The sequence below is a fragment of the Clinocottus analis genome, unplaced genomic scaffold (assembly GCF_023055335.1).
Source record: "Clinocottus analis isolate CAN_PGR_092001 unplaced genomic scaffold, fCliAna1.0.p SCAF_2, whole genome shotgun sequence".
In the NCBI taxonomy this organism is placed as follows: Eukaryota; Metazoa; Chordata; class Actinopteri; order Perciformes; family Cottidae; genus Clinocottus; species Clinocottus analis.
This window is the reverse complement of record NW_027175931.1, coordinates 3,469,229-3,487,989: the sequence shown is the minus strand read 5'-3', so window position 1 is coordinate 3,487,989 and position 18,761 is coordinate 3,469,229. Positions and strand designations below refer to the sequence as shown.

The 18,761-nt window shown below is 42.5% G+C and overlaps 2 protein-coding genes across 2 annotated transcripts; one reads left to right on the top strand and one right to left on the bottom strand.

The window, feature by feature from the left end:
* The first annotated feature begins 140 nt into the window (after positions 1-140).
* On the top strand, positions 141-7,012 carry zgc:162193 (TRPM8 channel-associated factor homolog). The gene is made up of 12 exons (XM_068585006.1): positions 141-265; positions 534-1,219; positions 1,568-1,784; positions 1,885-2,176; positions 3,148-3,449; positions 3,553-3,727; positions 3,910-4,004; positions 4,160-4,370; positions 4,514-4,750; positions 5,253-5,476; positions 5,619-5,732; positions 6,451-7,012. The coding sequence occupies exons 2-12, from the start codon at positions 573-575 to the stop codon at positions 6,691-6,693; spliced, it is 2,757 nt and encodes a 918-aa protein (XP_068441107.1). The 5' UTR covers positions 141-265; positions 534-572; the 3' UTR covers positions 6,694-7,012.
* A 2,829-nt stretch (positions 7,013-9,841) lies between these two features.
* Positions 9,842-13,968, bottom strand: si:dkey-243k1.3 (endonuclease domain-containing 1 protein-like). The gene is made up of 5 exons (XM_068585849.1): positions 13,891-13,968; positions 13,683-13,783; positions 13,065-13,179; positions 12,518-12,674; positions 9,842-10,233 (listed from the first exon to the last, which is right to left on the bottom strand). Exons 1-5 carry the CDS (start codon positions 13,966-13,968, stop codon positions 9,842-9,844), a joined length of 843 nt encoding a protein of 280 aa, XP_068441950.1.
* Positions 13,969-18,761: the final 4,793 nt, after the last annotated feature.

Below are 18,761 nucleotides of genomic sequence, written 5' to 3'. Positions count from 1 at the left end.
CATCCACAAACATGTACTGCCCCGACAGGATAAGCAGGTTCAGGGTGTATTCACACACAGACGAATGGGTTTATACAGACTATCTATTGATGTTTGAACTGGTTGTAGTCACTGAAGTCCCACCTCCTGTTTTTATTCTCCACTAACTACGCAATGCTGTTCTCACTTCTTTTCCCTCTTTTCTCCTGTCAGCTGGTGTCCTTGTTGGATTGCCTGTCTGGAAAACTGTCTCATAATACAAGCAGAAAGACAACTTGAATTTCAGGTAAGACAAATACTTTTTGCTTTTAGGTGTTGTTTTGGGGTAAACACCTGGTACCTATGCTATCAGCAGGAGAACAATATATATATATATATATATATATATATATATATATATATATATATATATATATATATATATATATATATATATATATATATATATTACAATATGTAAATAAAACAAGTTGTTGATTTAATCTAAATCTGTCAACTACACAACATACATCTAGGTGCAACTGTTTAACTACACATCTGACTTTACTCTTCAGCCTCTTCATCCGATCTTCAGAGCATCGATCCTTCTCGCCATGTCCACCCAAACCAAGGAAAATCCCCTTGAAGGGGCCTATGTGACCCTGATGAGAGGCATGAGAGAGCTGGACCTCCGTGGCCCCTTGGTCCCCAGTGACCTGGTGCTGACTGGAGACCACGCCTTTCCTTTAGCAATGAACAGCAAAGGTCAGGTCCTGATGGCGGCCTCTCTGTACGGCCGTGGGAGGATTGTGGTCCTGGGTCACGAGGGCTACCTGACCACCTTTCCTGCTCTGGTGGAGAACGCTCTGACCTGGCTGAGAGGAGACAGATCCGACAATGTCTCTGTGGGGGTCCACACAAACGTCAAGAAAGCCGCCGATAACCTCAGCAAATCCAGCTTCCAGGTCACCGTTGTCGGGGCCTTTAGTGACAATCGGGCGGTTGGTGTGTACGTGACGGACGCCTACAGCGTTGGTGCGGACGTGAAGGACCTGGTGGCTTTTATGAAAGCCGGAGGAGGAGTGCTGCTGGCAGGGCAGGCGTGGAGCTGGTCTGCAGACCACCCGAAAGAGAACGCGCTGCTTCAGTTCGATGGCAATAAGGTTTCTGGTGTATCAGGGATCTACTTCTCTGACCACGCGGGTGAGGTAGAGTGCCTGCCTGTCTACCCACAGATTCCATCTTCCTGGATGGCCGTCGTGTGAGTGTTTATTGTACTTTTCATGTATTGTTTTTAATCTTAAAACCTCTCTGCATACTTGGCCCTCCACTTTTCAATCGTAATATCAATATAGAACATGTTTTTGTGTATAATATAACAAATATAATGTATAATGAATATATTAGAATGTAATTACTTTCATAATAATATAAAACTGTTTGTCAAATGTGTTTGTCCAAATATTCTTTTGTCAGGATGTTTGTGATGAAGATGAAAATATCCCATTAGACTATCAAAAAGTTTGAAAAATGAAAAAAATGTGATCGATACACTTATTTAATAGACTTAACAACATAGTCGACATCTATCTTTCTCTTTCAAATACAGGCTCGGTAAGGATTTTGAGGATGACTTGCAGTTCTTACTGCAGGGGATTTCAGAGTTTGACCTCCAAGGTGGAATGCTGGCTTCTGAAGTTCTGGTCCACGGCCCGCTGGCCTTTCCCATCGGGACCACGACCGGTGGACAGCCATTCCTGGCAGGAACCTACTATGGGCAGGGACGAGTCATTGTGGTCACACATGAAGGGGTTCTGGGACGAGAGGTGGAGTTTACATCAGAGTCATAAGTCATAAGTTCTGGCGTGCCAAATAATGAGATGGGTGCTGATCTGCCTTTCTTGTAATAACTTCCTTTTATCGCAGGCACTGGCTCCATTTTGGAAAAATGCCCTTCATTGGCTGGATGAAGGTCGGCAAGGGGTCGTCGGTGTCGCGCCAAACGTCGCCTTCGACATTCTCAACAAGTCGGGATTGCGGTGCGAGAAGACTAACTTCAGAGAAAACCTGAGCGTATTTGTGTGCACAGCGTACAGCGATGATCACAAGGAGGAAATCCAACAGTTTGTGGCAGAGGGAGGAGGCCTGCTGATCGGTGGACACGCCTGGTACTGGGCACAGTCGCACCCTGGGGAAAACGAAGTAACAGATTTCCCAGGTATGATAGTGCACCAGCAGAGTTGCATTCGACACTGCCGAGTTTGTTCCACGCTGATATAACGCAATGCATACAAAGCAGAATGTTTATCTTGGCGTGATAATGTATTGGGCAATGTGTGGCACATCGACACACTATCTCCTCCACAAACAGGACGATTATGGGCTGTGTTATGCTTAAAAAAGTGCTTTACAACATGTTTTCTGACCACATCTAAAAGGTAAGAGTGTTTATACCGGATCCAAAGTCTTGGCCGGTCGTCTTTGAGAGGGGAGAGATGCAATTCATAGTACATCAGCATCTGGCTGTGACCATAAAAAAGTGCCACTGATAGAAGTGAAAAAAGAGTTTTTCACCTCTGCACAGTTCAACTAGAGCAAATTGGCGCCATCAAGAGGCAACCAGCTGAATGACCACTGGAGTTGTTGGTTCAGTGGCTGCAAAAGAAAGGTGCCAAAATGCAGGAGAGCAGGTGCTGCCTGGATCATTTCAGCAGTTTAATGGAAGAGGGGTACATTTGCAATGAGGCCAAAGTGCCTAAATGAGCCGTTTGGACACAGGGCAGGAAGACACAAGCACTCGGGGGGAGAAGGATGCTTGAGCACTACTGTAAGGACGTAGGAGAATGGTCTGCAAAAGGCCCAGGGACTTAGTGATTAAGGAGATGGTAAGGTAATGTCCCACACAATGGCATTCACTAGGAGTAGGACAGGCACTCTGGTTGATGAGTTAAAGGCATGACCAAACACAGGAAGCCGGGGTCGGGAGGCAAGAGTCATGAGTTTGAAATGACTAGACGTTAAAATACACAAACGATCGAGAGACAGAAGACACTGTTTGATGTCCAGAAAGAGAACATAGTTTCCCATTGATAGGCCATTTTGCATAGCCAAACATTCTAGGAACCCACCCTAAACTTAATAGTTTCAACAATGAGTTAATCAAATCGGGTTTGCTGGGATGTCTTTCAGGGAACAAAATCCTGAATACAATGGGCTTGACCTTGTTGAGGCATACCGTCGGTGGAGGTTTATACGAGGCCCCCGTGCCAAGCAAGGCCATCAAAGACTCCTACCACTTCCGCCACCTCCTGCACCGCTTCGCCAAGCACGTGTCTCACAGCGTGGAGCTGGACAAGCACGAGGAGGAGCACCTCAAGAGGCTGGGCAGGGACTGCGGCACCTTCTTGAACATGAAGGCTCACGACTGCCCCTCCTATAAACAGGTGCTGTCCACCCTCACTTACATCGTGATGCAGTCGGACATGCCTCAGGTGAGTCGACGAAGTAACACAAAAGCTCGACGGACTTGTTCCAGTCGAGCGGCACAAAAGCTGAGGTGTGTCACGGCGACACCTTTGCGTTCTTTCTTTCCAGGTGTGCCACGACTGTCCTGTGAAGAGTCCCAAAGACCACCTGCTCCTCAGTCTGGGGTCAGAGGTGTATAAGGTCTGCTCAGATCCGGAGGCCCTTCTGCCCTACCTGATCAGGGACAACCCCTTGATGCCAGTCGTCTACAACCACAAAATCAAGATCGATGTCAACACGGCAGGTCAGACCTCGTTGTTGTGGACAAACTGTTTGTGAGCTACAACTTTCATGCAGAATGAGCACAGTTGTGATACTCTTCTTTGAAATAATTGGTGTTAGAGAAGTATCCCCATGATTCCTGCAACCTAGCAGTGCGTGTTGACCACAAGTCATGTTGAATTATGTGTGTTGTTTGTGTGTCAGCTGGATTGGAGTGGATCAGTACAGGGCTCTACCTCTCTCCTGGTATGAAGACCTACATTTCCCTGCCAGCAGAGATTGTCAACAAAGACTGGAAGGTGCTGTACACAAATAAGTTTATAGTGTGTTTATATTTAACAAATCGGCTCCTTGTCGTCCTTGGTATCTAAGAAGAGGAGAGTCAACGGGTCTTGTGGGGTATGAATATTACAAAAACTACACTTGACAGTCAGTAACACGCTTTCCTCCTCAGATCCAGATCGGCTGTCAAACAGACTACCTGAAGGGCGACGACTTGAAGAGAGCACCATGTGTTCACGAGCGATTTCCCATCACCTCCCAGATGATGCAGGTGTGGAACCTGTGGGGGGGGCTCCTCTACCTGTTGGCTCCACCCAACACAAAGGTGGAGGGGGCAGAGGCCACAGTGCAGATGGCTGTACCCGCACCACACTACAAATCTGGTGAGTCCGTGGTGGATCACACAAATCCCCACATGGGGTGAACGGCAGATGTGTAGGGATAGTGGTAATCAATGCTGGGACAGTTCAAGTGAATGAACTTCAGGTTGCCACTTCAACTACGTCCATCCCTTTCCTCTCCTCAGGCGTGACCACAGCAGCCGAATGGTCGTTGCTGCGCACATCTCCGTCCCCCTGGGCGGAGCTGGAGTTCGACAACATCATCCTGACGGTGCCGTCGGAAGTCATTTGGAACCTGGTTCGCCCCGAAGAGCTGGCGGCCCTCTGGGATGAGATGATGAGGGGCATCGCTGACCTCGCCGCCGTACCGCACAAGTTTCCTCGCAAAGAACGCTTTGTAGCGGATGTGCAGATTTCCCATGGTTAGTTGTTTTTTTTCTTCTTTTTTCTTTGCTTTGTCCCCGGAAAGATGAAGCCCGTTACGACGTGGACAGACAACCAGTTTATCACAGATCTAAGAGAAAAAGACTCAGTGGCAACTGTTGTGAATGTAAAGCATCATGAAAATATACCACCAGGACTCTTTGGGACACTAGATGACGATGCATACTGCATCATGACGATGTCTTTGGTTCAAAAGGAGCTTTGTACGAGGCTTTGCTTAGATTTCACACACTTAAACTAAAATATATTTTCTATTGCTATTCTATTCATTTGTGAAGCCCAAGGAGGAAATCTCCCTCCCTGGATGGACAAAAAGGGCAATATATGTTGTGTTCTGAATGAACAACGTTATACAACTACAACACAGTTGATACAATGACAGATATGAATGATATAATGAGTGGTAATATGCACTGCTACAATATTTCTCTGCCAGAGATACGAAGCCCTGTTTTTTTGTCCTGATTTTGCTCCGTCCAGGCTGGATGCACGCTGGTTATCCCATCATGGCGCATCATTCCACAGCAGCTCAGCTGGTCAGCGTTGAACATATTAGGAGTAACGAACTGTGGGGGCCCATCCATGAACTGGGACACAACCAACAGAGAGGCTACTGGGAGTTCCCTCCGAACACCACAGAGTGCACTTGCAACCTGTGGTCGGTGTACGTGCACGAGGAGGTGCTGGGGATCAACAGGGAAAAGGTGGAGTATATTGGTTTCATTTGTTTAAAACAACACGTATGGATGTCAGAGAAGACGAGTCCTTTGTCGAGAAAAAGTGTTCGGCTTTTGACTTTGGATGACGTTGTTTCACAATCACATCATTTCATCTGGCTCAACGCAGGCTCATCCAAATGTGTCTTTGGCAAATCGCAAAAAACGAACAGAGGACTTCGTGAAGGAAGGCAGGAAACGCAGCAGCTGGCAGGTGTGGGTGGCCCTAGAGACGTACTTGCAGGTGAGAGACTATTGCTTTTTATTCAACTCTGGCAAGAAAATGTCACACAGGAGTCAGCCAACACCGTTGCACCCCTTTCAAACACAACAACATTTTTAAACAACGCAATTGTGGGTTCAAACCTTTCATTCGTCAAATCTTAATGTAATAAGTAAAACGGTATTTTAGCTTCTTTGTCTTAATGGACAAAGCATCTTTTCACTATCGGCCTCTCGTTCACACACCGATGGCAACGGAGCTGTCAGAATATAACGACCGGACAAATGGTCGATGAGTTAGAGTCAATTTCCTTCCGAGCCCTGAATTCATGACCTTTTTTTAAAATTGATGCCAGCCTTGTTAAATAGTTTTTATTCCAGTCGTATCCAGTTATAGGATGCATATCAAATTTGGTGTTGATTCAGTCAAAAACTTAAATTTGCCATATTAGACTTTCATGGTCGAAGAAGCTTTTTGTAGTGCAAATTGAGTTGAAACCTGCTGCAGCTCACGGGGAGAGTTGGTAGCCGGTTCAATCCCTGGTCTTCTCTTCATTTGAATGTTGACGTGTCTTTGAGCAAGTCTAATAAGGGATTTAAATCATACCCAGGTGTAGGGAAGAGGTTCACGCCTCCAGCTTGAACCCTCAAAGTCAAATTTGCACTAATGAAAAAAATAAAGACATTGCTGTTTTTCCACATGTTCCTTTAACTTTCTCTCTCTCTCTCTTTCCTTGTAGCTCCAGGAGCATTTTGGCTGGGATGCCCTGAAGAAGGTGTTTGGGGCCTACCACGAGATGAGCAACTTCCCAAACGACAACGACGGGAAGATGAACCTGTACGCTGTGACCTTCTCCCAGACCGTGGGGATGGACCTGTCTGCCTTCTTCAAGGCCTGGAGCTGGCCCATAGAAACAGCCACTGAGGAGAAACTCTCCAACCTGCCTCCCTGGAGAGACCACCCCATGGTCCAGTACGACTGAACCGCTGCCGATTAAATAAATGAAGATCGATGGGTTCAGCGAGGACCACATTCTTGATATTGAGTATTTAGTGGGTAATATATTCAACTGACTCTCTTTTCTTGCTGTATTCTTTCCGTATTTATTTCAATACAAAAAAAAGAGACGATAATTGACCAGATATAAACAGCTTTTATATTTGGTAGCTTCATTAGAATTAAAAAAAATGTGTTAATACATCTTACCAGGTGGGCTATACTTGTATTTCAAAGAGTTAGAAAACTTGTAAAACACTTCATATCTGCTTCATTCCACCTCCATCTTAAAGTCCTCGGCACTCGCTCTGTCACTGGTGCTGTAGACAAGTTTTAATAATATAAATGACTTGTAGGTCTCAATATACAATATTCAGAGCGTCAAATCTTGCAGAAAACAACTCTTATCTCTGTCAAGACATCATGGAGCAATGGAGACTTTCCATGGAGACTTTCCATGGTCTACAGTCATTTTCACAGATTAATACTAGACCGCCTGAATGTGTCATTAAGAGACTATCAAGACATTCGGACATCCAAAATTAGTTTGAGGGTGGCCGTGGTCCAAGCAAAGGCGACAAACTGACACTTTTCTGACAATTTCCCCACAAAAAAGGCAGACCAAGAAAGCTCCACAGATAAACGTGCGTAACACAGACACACAAAGAAGAAATGTTGCTGGCGGGAGGAAAAGTGAGGTGTTGATTTAAGTTAACTTGAGGGAGTGATAAGCCAACGTAGTTCCACTTCATCCTTTGACACATTTAGAGGTCTTTGAATCTCCTCCTCTGTTTCATTTGGCAGAGGATCCTATAGCACACAGTGAGTCCTGTTCCCGGTGCAACCGAGCACTTTAGGTTATCTGGGAAGTAGATTAGACCTGAAAGCGTTTCCAAAAAGCAAGCAGTATTTTATCGAAAGGTGAATATGTTTGCATAGTTAATGCCCTTCATCATTTAGACTTTGCCTCATAATCTAAGTTATTGGTTAACTTGATGCTTTCATGACCTCATGCAAATGCAACTCCTGTGCGTCAGGACACACACAAATAACTTCTTCTTTTACAGTCAACACTTGAAATGATCTTGCAAATCACACTGTAGCAAAATGTAAACCAGTGTTGGCAGAAAGGTGTTCGTGACGTTTGATATTTCCATATCCTGCTGCAGACAATAGCTTGTTCAGACTGAACTCTTTCCCTTTCTCCTGCTATTGTTCTTCTCTCTTACGGGGAAGTGTTCCTGGAGGATTGCCTACTTGGGAAGCATAGTTTGCTTTATTATCATACAGAGTTACAGTAGGTCAGTCTGGCTTTTAATTTTATTACGATGATATTTGCATTTAATGCCTAATTAATGGACAATACACCAATAAAAATCTACTTTATTTGAGTCCTCTGCTAATCTTGTATACCCTGCAGTTGTTGTGAACAGCTCCCCCTACGGGTTGATTGGAGAACAGTTGTTCAACCAAACAAATCTTTTCCACCCAAATGAAGAGGGAGATAAATAATCGGGGAGATTGTTTCGTGGTTTCTTCACCAATCTGACTTCATGGTTTAAACCAACTTTTGCAAACATGATCTAATATTGTAATGATAAATTTGTGAGATTAAATGATTCTACTTGAAGGAAAATGTCTCCCCACAACCATTCTTACATTAAGCTTTGGAGTTTGGGTCTATCATTTTAAGTCAGAGAAATAATGTGCCTTCCATATTTCCACTGACTTCCTGTTTTCATTGTAACCAACTCTGTGCGTTGAGGTTATCACGCAGGCCAGAATGTGTTCCCACAATGCAAGCAACTAGCTAACCATTGGGGTTTCGTAAGGGCATGAGGTGGACGCCAACGCATTACTAGCATTTTTTTTTGACTGTCAGACCGGTTAATAAGACGTGTTTTTGGTGCTGTGATAATTCCAGTGTGGAAAAGTCATTTAGAAGCAACACAGCCGCAGTGCATGGAAGTACATAGTTCAGGATCATTGTCAAAAAGGAACTTACCATTTTCCAACAAATATTTACATCTTTACAAAAACAAAACATGTGCATGAAGGAGCCCACAGGTCCTCCAGTACAGAGGGTACATACTGATGACGTGACTATTCTCATTTAAAAACTTTTCCTTGGTGTAGTAAAAAAGTATTTTTCCGCCACCAAACTTAACTGTTTTCTGTTAACTGTTAAGTTTGGTGGCGGAAAAATCATGGTCTGAGGTTACATCCAGGATGCGGGTGTGCAAGTGATTTGCAGGGTTGAAGGCAATATCAAAAGCTTAAAATATCAAGAAGTGTTAGCTACCTTTTACATTCCCAACCATAAAAAGGGGTCAAATTTTGCAGCAAGATGGTGCTCCATCGCATACTTCCATCTCTACTTCAAAGTTCCTCAAGGCGAAGAAGATCAAGGTGATCGAGGACTAGCCAGCCGAGTCTGCAGACATGAACATCATTGAGCGTGTCTGAGGTGGAATGAAAGAGGAAGCATGGAAGACCAAACTCTGGGAGGCATGTAAGACTGCTTTCCACTATTTCTGATGACTTCATCAATAAATTGCATGAATCATTGTCAAACCGCATGGATGCAGTCATTCAAGCTCATGGAAGTCATACAAGATATTAAAAAGCATTACTGAATTCACTGATGTCATGCAACATATTTTTACAAAGTACAGTAACACGTCTTTTTATGGGTTTTCAGGGTCATGTATTTTCATAGTTTTACAGATATTTGGATGTTTCTTTTGTGAATCAGTAAGTTGTGTCTTCCATTGATCATTTGTTCTCAAGGTGTTAAAGGTTCATCTCTGTACTTCATCATCTCTGCTTCAGTGGTTGCTTCTTGTGTTTATTTTGGAGTTGGTTCATCTTTTTGACAAGACAATACATGTATTTCATTCATTCTATTGTACAATATATTAAAGTAAATCATTCAGTTGGGGATGCAGACTCTTCAGCTCTGGTTTGATGTGTGTGGTTGCTGTCAGTAAAAAAAAAGACAAATTAAAAAGTAATTTCCCTCCTCTATTTATTTGTATTCCTCTATTTGTGGTCAATAAAACAAAGGATGTGTTATGCATAAAGCTGTTCAATGTTAGCATGCGTCATAGTTGCAGCATCCTTTTCGTCATTCTTCACGCTCTGCAGTTATTGTAGAACAGCTCCCCCACTGGCTGATCGGAGAACTGCTGGAGGAACTCTCCCAGTTCATCCAGCGAGAGCTTCTCCACCCAGTTGTTCTCCGTGTTCCTCGCCGTGGCGGCGCCGCTCAGGACGGGCCTGCCGTTGTTGTCCACGCAGCAGTGGGCGTTCCACAGGTAGTCCGGGATGTTGACGCGCTTCGCGCCGTTTTTCACGATCCAGTTGTCGGCGGAGGGAACGGCGCCGACCAGCACGAAGGCCTTGGAGCACTTGGCCCGGAAGAGGTCGGTGAGCTGGGACTCGTGGATCCTCCAGGCGTTCTGGTTCAGCTTGGGGTTCTGAGGAACCACGTTGGTCAGGGTGAACGTGGCATTGCGGCTGGGGACTGCGAGAGAGAGAGAGAGAGAGAGAGAGAGAGAGAGAGAGAGAGAGAGAGAGAGAGAGAGAGAGAGAGAGAGAGGGAGAGGAATGGAGGGTTAAAGGAAGTTACGCAAGAAATACAGTCACACTTTGTGGTAGCAAAGGAATACAGTTATGTATTGAAAAGGTGGTTTGACAGGTTTAAGGATCTATAATATGTGTTTATTGTCTCGGTGCCGTGATGGTACAACATCATATGGTCCCTTGATGCCCACCATTACTCCAATGCTGCTTAACCTTTTGGAAACCGTATGAGAATCCTTCAGCACCCATTTTAAGTCCCAGCATGCCCCATTCAGACAAATTTTTTGGCTTAAAATACGTCATTTTCTCCTTCCTAACAGGCCAAGACTTTGTTTTATTGTGATTTTTGTTGCATATTAAGATTCTTTAGGTCCTAATCTTTCCAAAAAGGTGTCTTATTGACCGCTCCAGGAGGCATTTTTGGGGAAATCTGGCTCATATCAAGTTGGATGTACGATCAAATTATCTTATACATTTTTTTTCCCAAGACTTTGCTGAACAAATACATACAATAAACACAAGTATTGGAAATAATTTGGGGTTCCTACGACGACTCAAACACAGGGGAAAAAGAGGTCTGGAGACAAAATTGGTTTCTGGGGTCTGACCCTTTCTGTTCTGATTACATACTGTTTATAGAGAGCAGACCAGCTCCACCTAGTGGACACATCCAGTAATAACATGCTCCCATTCGACATGGTTCATGTGATCACTCTCATGACACCAGGTTCAACATTTCACCCAAATTATTGTTCAAACCTGTGGAGTTGTAGACTGGAGGCAGCTCGTGAGGCTCCAGCAGCTGCAATCTGGAAGATAACGGTTGTTTGTACCCATTCTCATATGAATCAGATATCCACTAATATTTGAACAATAATTATTGATATAGTCGTTGTATTATGGATGTACATTTTTTGGGGTTATTATTAACAATTTTCCAAAAAGAGTGCACATAACAGAATAGAAGGGGATTCAATGAAAAACATATTTTCAGAGATTTTCATTTTTTTTTCTTGTGCAAACAAGCTTGAGATGATAACATATTCAGAGGATGCAGATGAAAGATGGTTCCTGGCAAACATTCATTTCATGATCAAAAGTAAATAAAAAAGGGAAATAATTACTGTAAAGGCAATTCCCTTCATCTCCATGTTAAACATGTGAATACAAGCATTAGACAGACTCCGCAACGAGTCGTTATTTGCAAATATTATGTTATTAACTGCTCATTTTCATACTTAATGAGGTGCAAGACATTCCTCTGTCTGCAGCCTCCCATCGCCGCCTCATGGTTGCTATGATAACAGACGCCACGAAACCATAGAAACCAGAAAGTAATTCAACCTTCTGCGGTTCGGTGTCACACATGGATGCAAAGTTTAGCTGCAGAGATCACGCTTGAGATACAGCCGGCTATCATTCCTCCGTTCTGTTGCATCGCAGCTAAAATACTCTTGGATGCAAAAATATACATCTGTGAAATCTGACTAAAAGCAACATTACAGATTATATGTGCATTATGTCCCAATCTCAGGTAAGTGAACTTCTACAGCGAGGACTGGATTATAATTTGGTGCATATGATTTGAGCGCATCATATATTTTTTCTTGATATTACTTAATAAACAACAAATGAGCCCCCAGTAGGCCACGAATGAAATAACTTTGAGCACTATGAACACTTGTGAGTCATCTCCTGGTGCAAAATCCACTACGTTTAAGTATGTTTAAGTACTTTTATACACATTGTAAGTATGTTCAAGTACTTTTAGACACATTGTAAGTATGTTTAAGTACTATTAGACACAATTTAAATATGTTTAAGTACTTTTAGACACATTTTAAATATGTTTAAGTACTTTTATACACATGTTAAAGTATGTTCAAGTAGTTTTATACACATTTTTTGTGTTAAAGTGATTGCACATGTGATTAGTTTTTGTCAGATGGAGCAATCTGGTTTACTTAAAAGGGATTTACATTTTCTTTAATCTATTATTTAAAAAAAGCACGGATGGAGGAGTCTCAAAAAGTTAAACCGTTTTGTTCCCATGTCGTCGGGGCGGTGGCGCCCGGACATTTTGCTTCCTCCAAAGTGGGGCGTGGCGGAAAAATGTTGGGGACCTGCTGGTTTAAAGTAAGAAGCCACCACTTGTATCAGAGGCTTCCAACAGTACATGAAGGAGACGTCGAGCTCATCTCTGTCCCCCGTTCCTCCTCCAGTACCTGCGTGGTGCCCGTTGGGGTTGAGGTGACCGCGGTCGAAGCCGGAGTGCGTGTAGTCCTCGTTCAGGGCCTGTCTCTCTCCTTGGTACACCCCGGGGTGGTCCTTCCCCAGCCAGTAGCCGTCCTTCATCTCCGCCTGCCAGGACATGTTCACCAGCTGCGAGGCGATATATGAGGTACATCTATATAAACCCCCTGAGATGTGAACACACGCGTGTGTGGCAACAATTTCACCATTAAGCTACTGCACAATGTACCCGCACACATGACTGTGATTACATTTTTGTGTGTGCAGCAATTCACCGTATTGTACTGGCAGTAGTTATGGTAATTTAAAACGTGCAGTGATTTGACAGCTGTAAGCGTTTTGGTCATGGGAGCAAGAGTTATGTCTCCCAGAATGCATTGCTTTCACAGCAATACAAGCACAGTCCAGCGCGTCTCTGTCTCTGTGGTTATTACTGAGCAATGCCGTTCTCTCCGAACTTGATGTTTCTATCACATCCTGATGCTTTTGTCCTCATCTCAATGCTGTTGATGCACCAACCTGAGGCTCCACGAACCACCTCTTCTCTCGGCCTCCTCCGTTGCTGGGCTGGAAGTGATAGGCGGCGTAGACGGCGATGCGATGGATCGTGTCATACAGCGTGGCAAAGTGGTATCTGGTGGAGAGAAGATGGAGTCCAGTGATCCAGAGACAAAAAACAACTAATTTTCACTGTACAGATTCACATTTACATTGATGTGGATTTACACTTCATTGACACTACGCATACTATGCATTATGCACACTCTGTTTAAACTTAATTAATGTCCTTAAATACACACTGCACAGTTATTCATATTCTATTGTGTATATATATTTTACATATTTTGCACAATTGGCTCTATTTACATTTAATTTAATTTCCTTAATACACACTCTACAGTTCTTTGTATTATATTGTGTGTATATATATAATATATTTTAATTTTGTATATATCTGTCATCCCTGTTCTTATATTTCATTTTATTTTGTGTGTTTAGTTTGTCTATTTCATTTGATGTCTGTAAGGTGTTGGGCGCTACTATGACAACAAATGTCCCCTTGGGGATTAATAAAGTATATATCTATCTATCTAGTATCTTAATAAAGTGTAATAAGTCTCCTTTTCTTTCCTTTACCTGTTGCTGAAGCGGTGACAGAGGCGGGCGGCTCCGGCTACTGAAGCCCCCCACTGTGGCACCTTCTCATTGTAGAAGTAGCCCATGCACTCTGGCACATCCTGGGAGAAAAACAACATGAAACAACAAAAACACACGCTTCTACGTGAGCCACTTGTGACACACACACACAGACACACAGACACACAAAAGGCAAAAGGTCACAAACCTCAAAGCGCTGCACAACATCTGCATGAGCAGAAAAGAGGAGCGACAGAAGAGCGCACAAAGCTCCCACGGTTCGCATCCTGGACTTCGACCTTTGCTCTCTGGGATTCTTAAAGCGTCCTGCAGAGCGTTGAGTCAAATACAACAGGATGTGTTTTAAATATTCAACACCGCAGTGTGTATGTTACACACAAACACACACAATGCCACTAAATCTAGGTCAATTGCGACGGTCTGCACATGCACGAGGGCCAGTGTGATTGTGTGTAAACTCACCTGCTGCTGCAGCCGTCTGCCGCCACCGAGCAGAAAGCGGCTTTTATGTGTGACTTCTCCTCACCTTTCACCTCATCGGCCCTTCGGCTTTTTATCTGAACTCCTGCAAACACGAGACTCACGTGGGCTGTGAGCCGGAGTTTGGTCAACGCATTGGGTGTGAGTGTGGATGACCACGAGCGAGTGTGTAGGAGAGAACGATGTCAGCGCTGCTGTGAATACTTTGTGAGTTTGTGAAAGACACGAGATGACGTCTGTGTGTTAAAAAAAGGACATTTTATGTGTTATCAGCATGACAAGCGTTCAGTGTTCTTAACCCGGTGAAAACTCTGGAAGCCATTTTGTCTCCAGACCTCTTTTCCCCTGTGTTTGAGTCGTCGTAGGAACCCCAAATTATTTCCAATAGTTATGTTTATTGTATGTTTTTGTTCAGTAAAGTCTTGAGGAAAAAATGTATATCTGTAAATAAATAACTTAAAAAAGATATTTTGATCGTAACTATGAACATCCAACATGATGTGAGTCAGATTTCCCAAAAATGCCTCCTGGAGCGTCAATAAGACACCTTCTGGAAAGATTAGGACCTAAAGAATCAGAATCTGCAACACAAATCACAATAAAACAAAGTCTTGGCCTGTTAGGAAGGAGTTTCAGTCAAAAAACTGTGTCGTTTGGTCCAAAAGTGGAAAAATATGACGTATTTTATGCCAAAAGATTGTCTGAATGGGGCATGCTGGGACTTAAAATGGCCGCGGGAGGATTTTTGTGCATGGTTTCCAAAAGGTTAAGCATGTTCTGCTCTTTTATTCTTTTTACTCCACTGCGTTACTAACTTTTTAGCTTTTAGAAGTTCACAAGCTCAACGGGTCGGCCTGCAGCAGCTGCAACATCACAGTGAACACAGACACGTCGATGATTCAAAATACACTTTTGCTTTTGGTATTTTAAGTATATTTTGATCTTCAAACTTTACTAAGTAACATTTTAAATGCCAGACTTTTTATTCGTTACAAACACTTTCTCCCATGTATTGCTACTTTTCCCTTAAGTTAAATTGCTGTTACATGTATGCATCAATAATAATAAATGTAATAATGATCATTACACTGCTAATAATAATTACAACCATACTAATAAAACAATCACAGAGGTCACTTTTGATCCACACACTTCTTTCACAAGTGATGTAAAGCTTTAAGTGGAAATCATATATTTATTTTTAGCAGCAAAATCATTTCTCAGAGACAGGGAGTCACAGCGTTGGGGTGACGGTGAGGTCACCGACGACTAACCAGTTCTAATACCACAAACACGTTCCTGTAATTTGATATCTGACAACACAACACATGTTGTTGAGTCCCTCGGCCGGCGTTGGGTTAGGTAACAACAACACACACCTGCTGGCGAGTTGTTTTTTCCCACCGTCAGCGGCGAAGGCCACGCGCGAACCCTCACAGGCCGACTCCTCCCAGTTCCTAACGCACGCTCGCTTCACACAGACCTCATTTCCCCTGTGTTTGAGTCGTCGCAGGAACCCCAAATTTATTACAATACTTGTGTTTATTGTATGTATTTGTTCAGCAAAGTCTTGGGAAAAAAATGTATATCTGTAAAAAAAAGATATTTTGATTGTAACTATGAACATCCAGCATGATATGAGCCAGATTCCCCAAAAATGCCTCCTTGAGCGGTCAATAAGACACATTTTTGGAAAGATTAGGCCCTAAAGAATGAGAATATGCAACAGAAATCACAATAAAACAAAGACTTGGCCTGTTAGGAAGGAGTTTCAGTCAAAAAACTGTGTCATTCGGTTCAAAAATGGAAAAATATGACGTATTTTATGCCAAAAGATTGTCTAAAGTGGGCATGCTGGGACTTAAAATGAGAGCGGGAGGTTTTTCACGCACGGTTTCCAAAAAGTTAAAACCCTTAATATTCATGGGATTAAGTGTATTCCACTGGATTAAACAGTTTTAATGTTTTAAAGTCTCGTTCGTCGGGTCGAGCTCTTCAGGAGAAATGTCTCCTCCGTCTTAAACTCTTTAAGTTTAAGAAAAATGTGTTGCATCTACAGAGCAAAGAGCAATAAACGCACAAGAACAATAATAAAAAACGTTAATCCATCTATTGTCCACCTGTTGTTGGAATCTGATATATATATATATATATATATATATATATATATATATATATATATATATATATATATATATATATATATATATATATATATATATATAAAACACAAAAACAGCCAGTTTGACGAGTGATGACAGTCCTAATTTGATTTCTAAAGTCTTTAGAAACTGTTTTTGAGAGTAAAAAAAAGGTTTCCCACTAATATTGAACTGGATCAAAAGGAGTTGATGCCAGAGAAAACATTCAGGATAAGATAAAAGAAGTGGAGCTTTATTTAATCAGCTTCGTATTTTCACATTACTCTGCTGACGTTTATGTTTCACTCCATCAGAGCTCAGCTCACGACTGCAAGACGCTGTACCGGTTTCTTCCTCAGAGTCAATACTTTATTATTATTTTATTATTAGTAGAAGTATTAAGAGGGATAAAATGAACATAGATAATAATGAACCATATTCGGCTCTCTATCTAATCGTCTAAACATCTTGAGAGGTAAAGTATGGACTCAGATAATAACAATATAAAACAATTGAGAGATTTAAACAATTTGATTTAAGACGTTATGAGCTGAAAAAAACAACTTTCAACAACAAAATAATTGAATAAAATCATAGGAAATAAAGCTTTTTGTATGTTTCCTCATTCATTTTTGTGCGCTTTTCGTTTCGTTGTAACTATAAATTGTGGTATTCCTCTTTTCTTTGTCCAGATATTTGATTTATTTGATGTATTTTTGCTGTGTAGAGCGTCTCTCTCTGCAGCATGTTGTTGCTTCACTCGGCCTCTAGGTCGCAGTGTTGAATCATGATTCCAAGTTCACCTTTTGAAGTCTGTTTGTTCTTTATTCAACAGACTATTTCATTGCAGAGTATTCAAGTGGTGCAAAAAAAATAAATCAAAAATCCTCCTTTTCTGCAAACTGTTGGTCCAATCACCTGAAAGCCGTCTTCGTCATCATCAAACGCTCCAAAATCAACACAATAAATCACCGTTTTGACTTGAATTGATGCTCCGCGGCCATAAAACACCTTCAAAGTGACGACTGAGGCAGAAAATCATTAAAGATGACACTCTGAATGACAGCAGAGCGCAATAAACCGACACTGTGATGGATTCAGGAAGTGGTCTTCTTAAAAAAAGAAAATATTTCAGATGTTAATTTGAGCGGACTGCGCCTTTAATTGACTTGACGAGCGCTTTGTCGCTTGAAAAGATCACAGGGAGTTTAGTTCCCCAGACGCAGATTTAGTCTAATCCTCGACTCAAAAAGCATCTTCTGTGTGTGTGTGTGTGTGTGTGTCTGTGTGTGTGTCATTGTGGTTCAGCGAGAGGCAAACTGGAGGTGTGAGAGACTTCAGGGCCAAAGAGAATCAGTCCTGGAAACCACGAGCTTTGATTTACATTGATCCTGGTCACTTTGATTGATCAGCTGGTTAGACTGTGAATTAACCACTTTGAGTGATAATTGCCTTCGTGGCTCTTTGGCTCGTATTGATCCTCTGGTGAGGATTATTGTTGTCGGGTGAAATTGCGAAGGAATCGGTCCACTGGACGCCGACAAAAAGTTTGTCATTCACATGAATCACAAGCGTCTGTTTGGGGTCTTCAAAGCCTCTTTAACAGCTTGATGCTTTTTTTCTACGTTTTTTACGAGAGTTATTCATAAAAGTGATTTACGTCGGCTGGAAATAGCCGGTTGAGCACAGTGAATGTGTTGCTCTGCTCTCCATAACTCTGCGTTTTATTGACAGTGTATGTGAGACGCAGCAGTATCCTCCTAAACCCTAAAGTACAGTGGAGTTAATCCTCAATAACTTAATGCCATCTTTCTTTGAAATATCTCCTGGCATGAGAAAAAAAGGAAGATGTACTGTATATTTCTTCAGGTAAGATACATACACAAATCCCCAAAATGTCATTATTTGATGTAAAAACTATAGTTTTTTTCACAGAAATGTCATCTTCATCAAAATGTGAAAGTTTACAGGGTTAAATCTGCTTCCTCGTGGTTGCTGTTGTTCTTTTTTTTTACTGGATCGGTGACAAAAGCACCTGTGATTCGGTTTCCTCGCATGTTTGTGAATTTTAGAAAACATATTTGGCATTTTGGCGGCGATAAAAACCTGCACGGTTGTATAATTACGCAATAATGAACGGGAGGCAGCACTGTATCGTCAATAATGCGCCTATTATTTTAAACAGCTTTTACTGTACTTTACGGCAGGATAAACTACGCCCCGTGACTCGCTCTCAACCAATCAGAATGCTTGATTTGATCCTGCCGTTGGCAATAACTCGGCCTTTGCGTTATCGCTCCAGAGGCTGAAAGTAGTTTTTTTTCTTCTTCCTCTCTGCGAGGAGGTGAGGCGGCGTCTGTCCGTCTGCTCCAAGGACAGACGGAGGAAGGAAAGAGGAATTCAATCTCACACCACACACACACACACACCCTCCTCC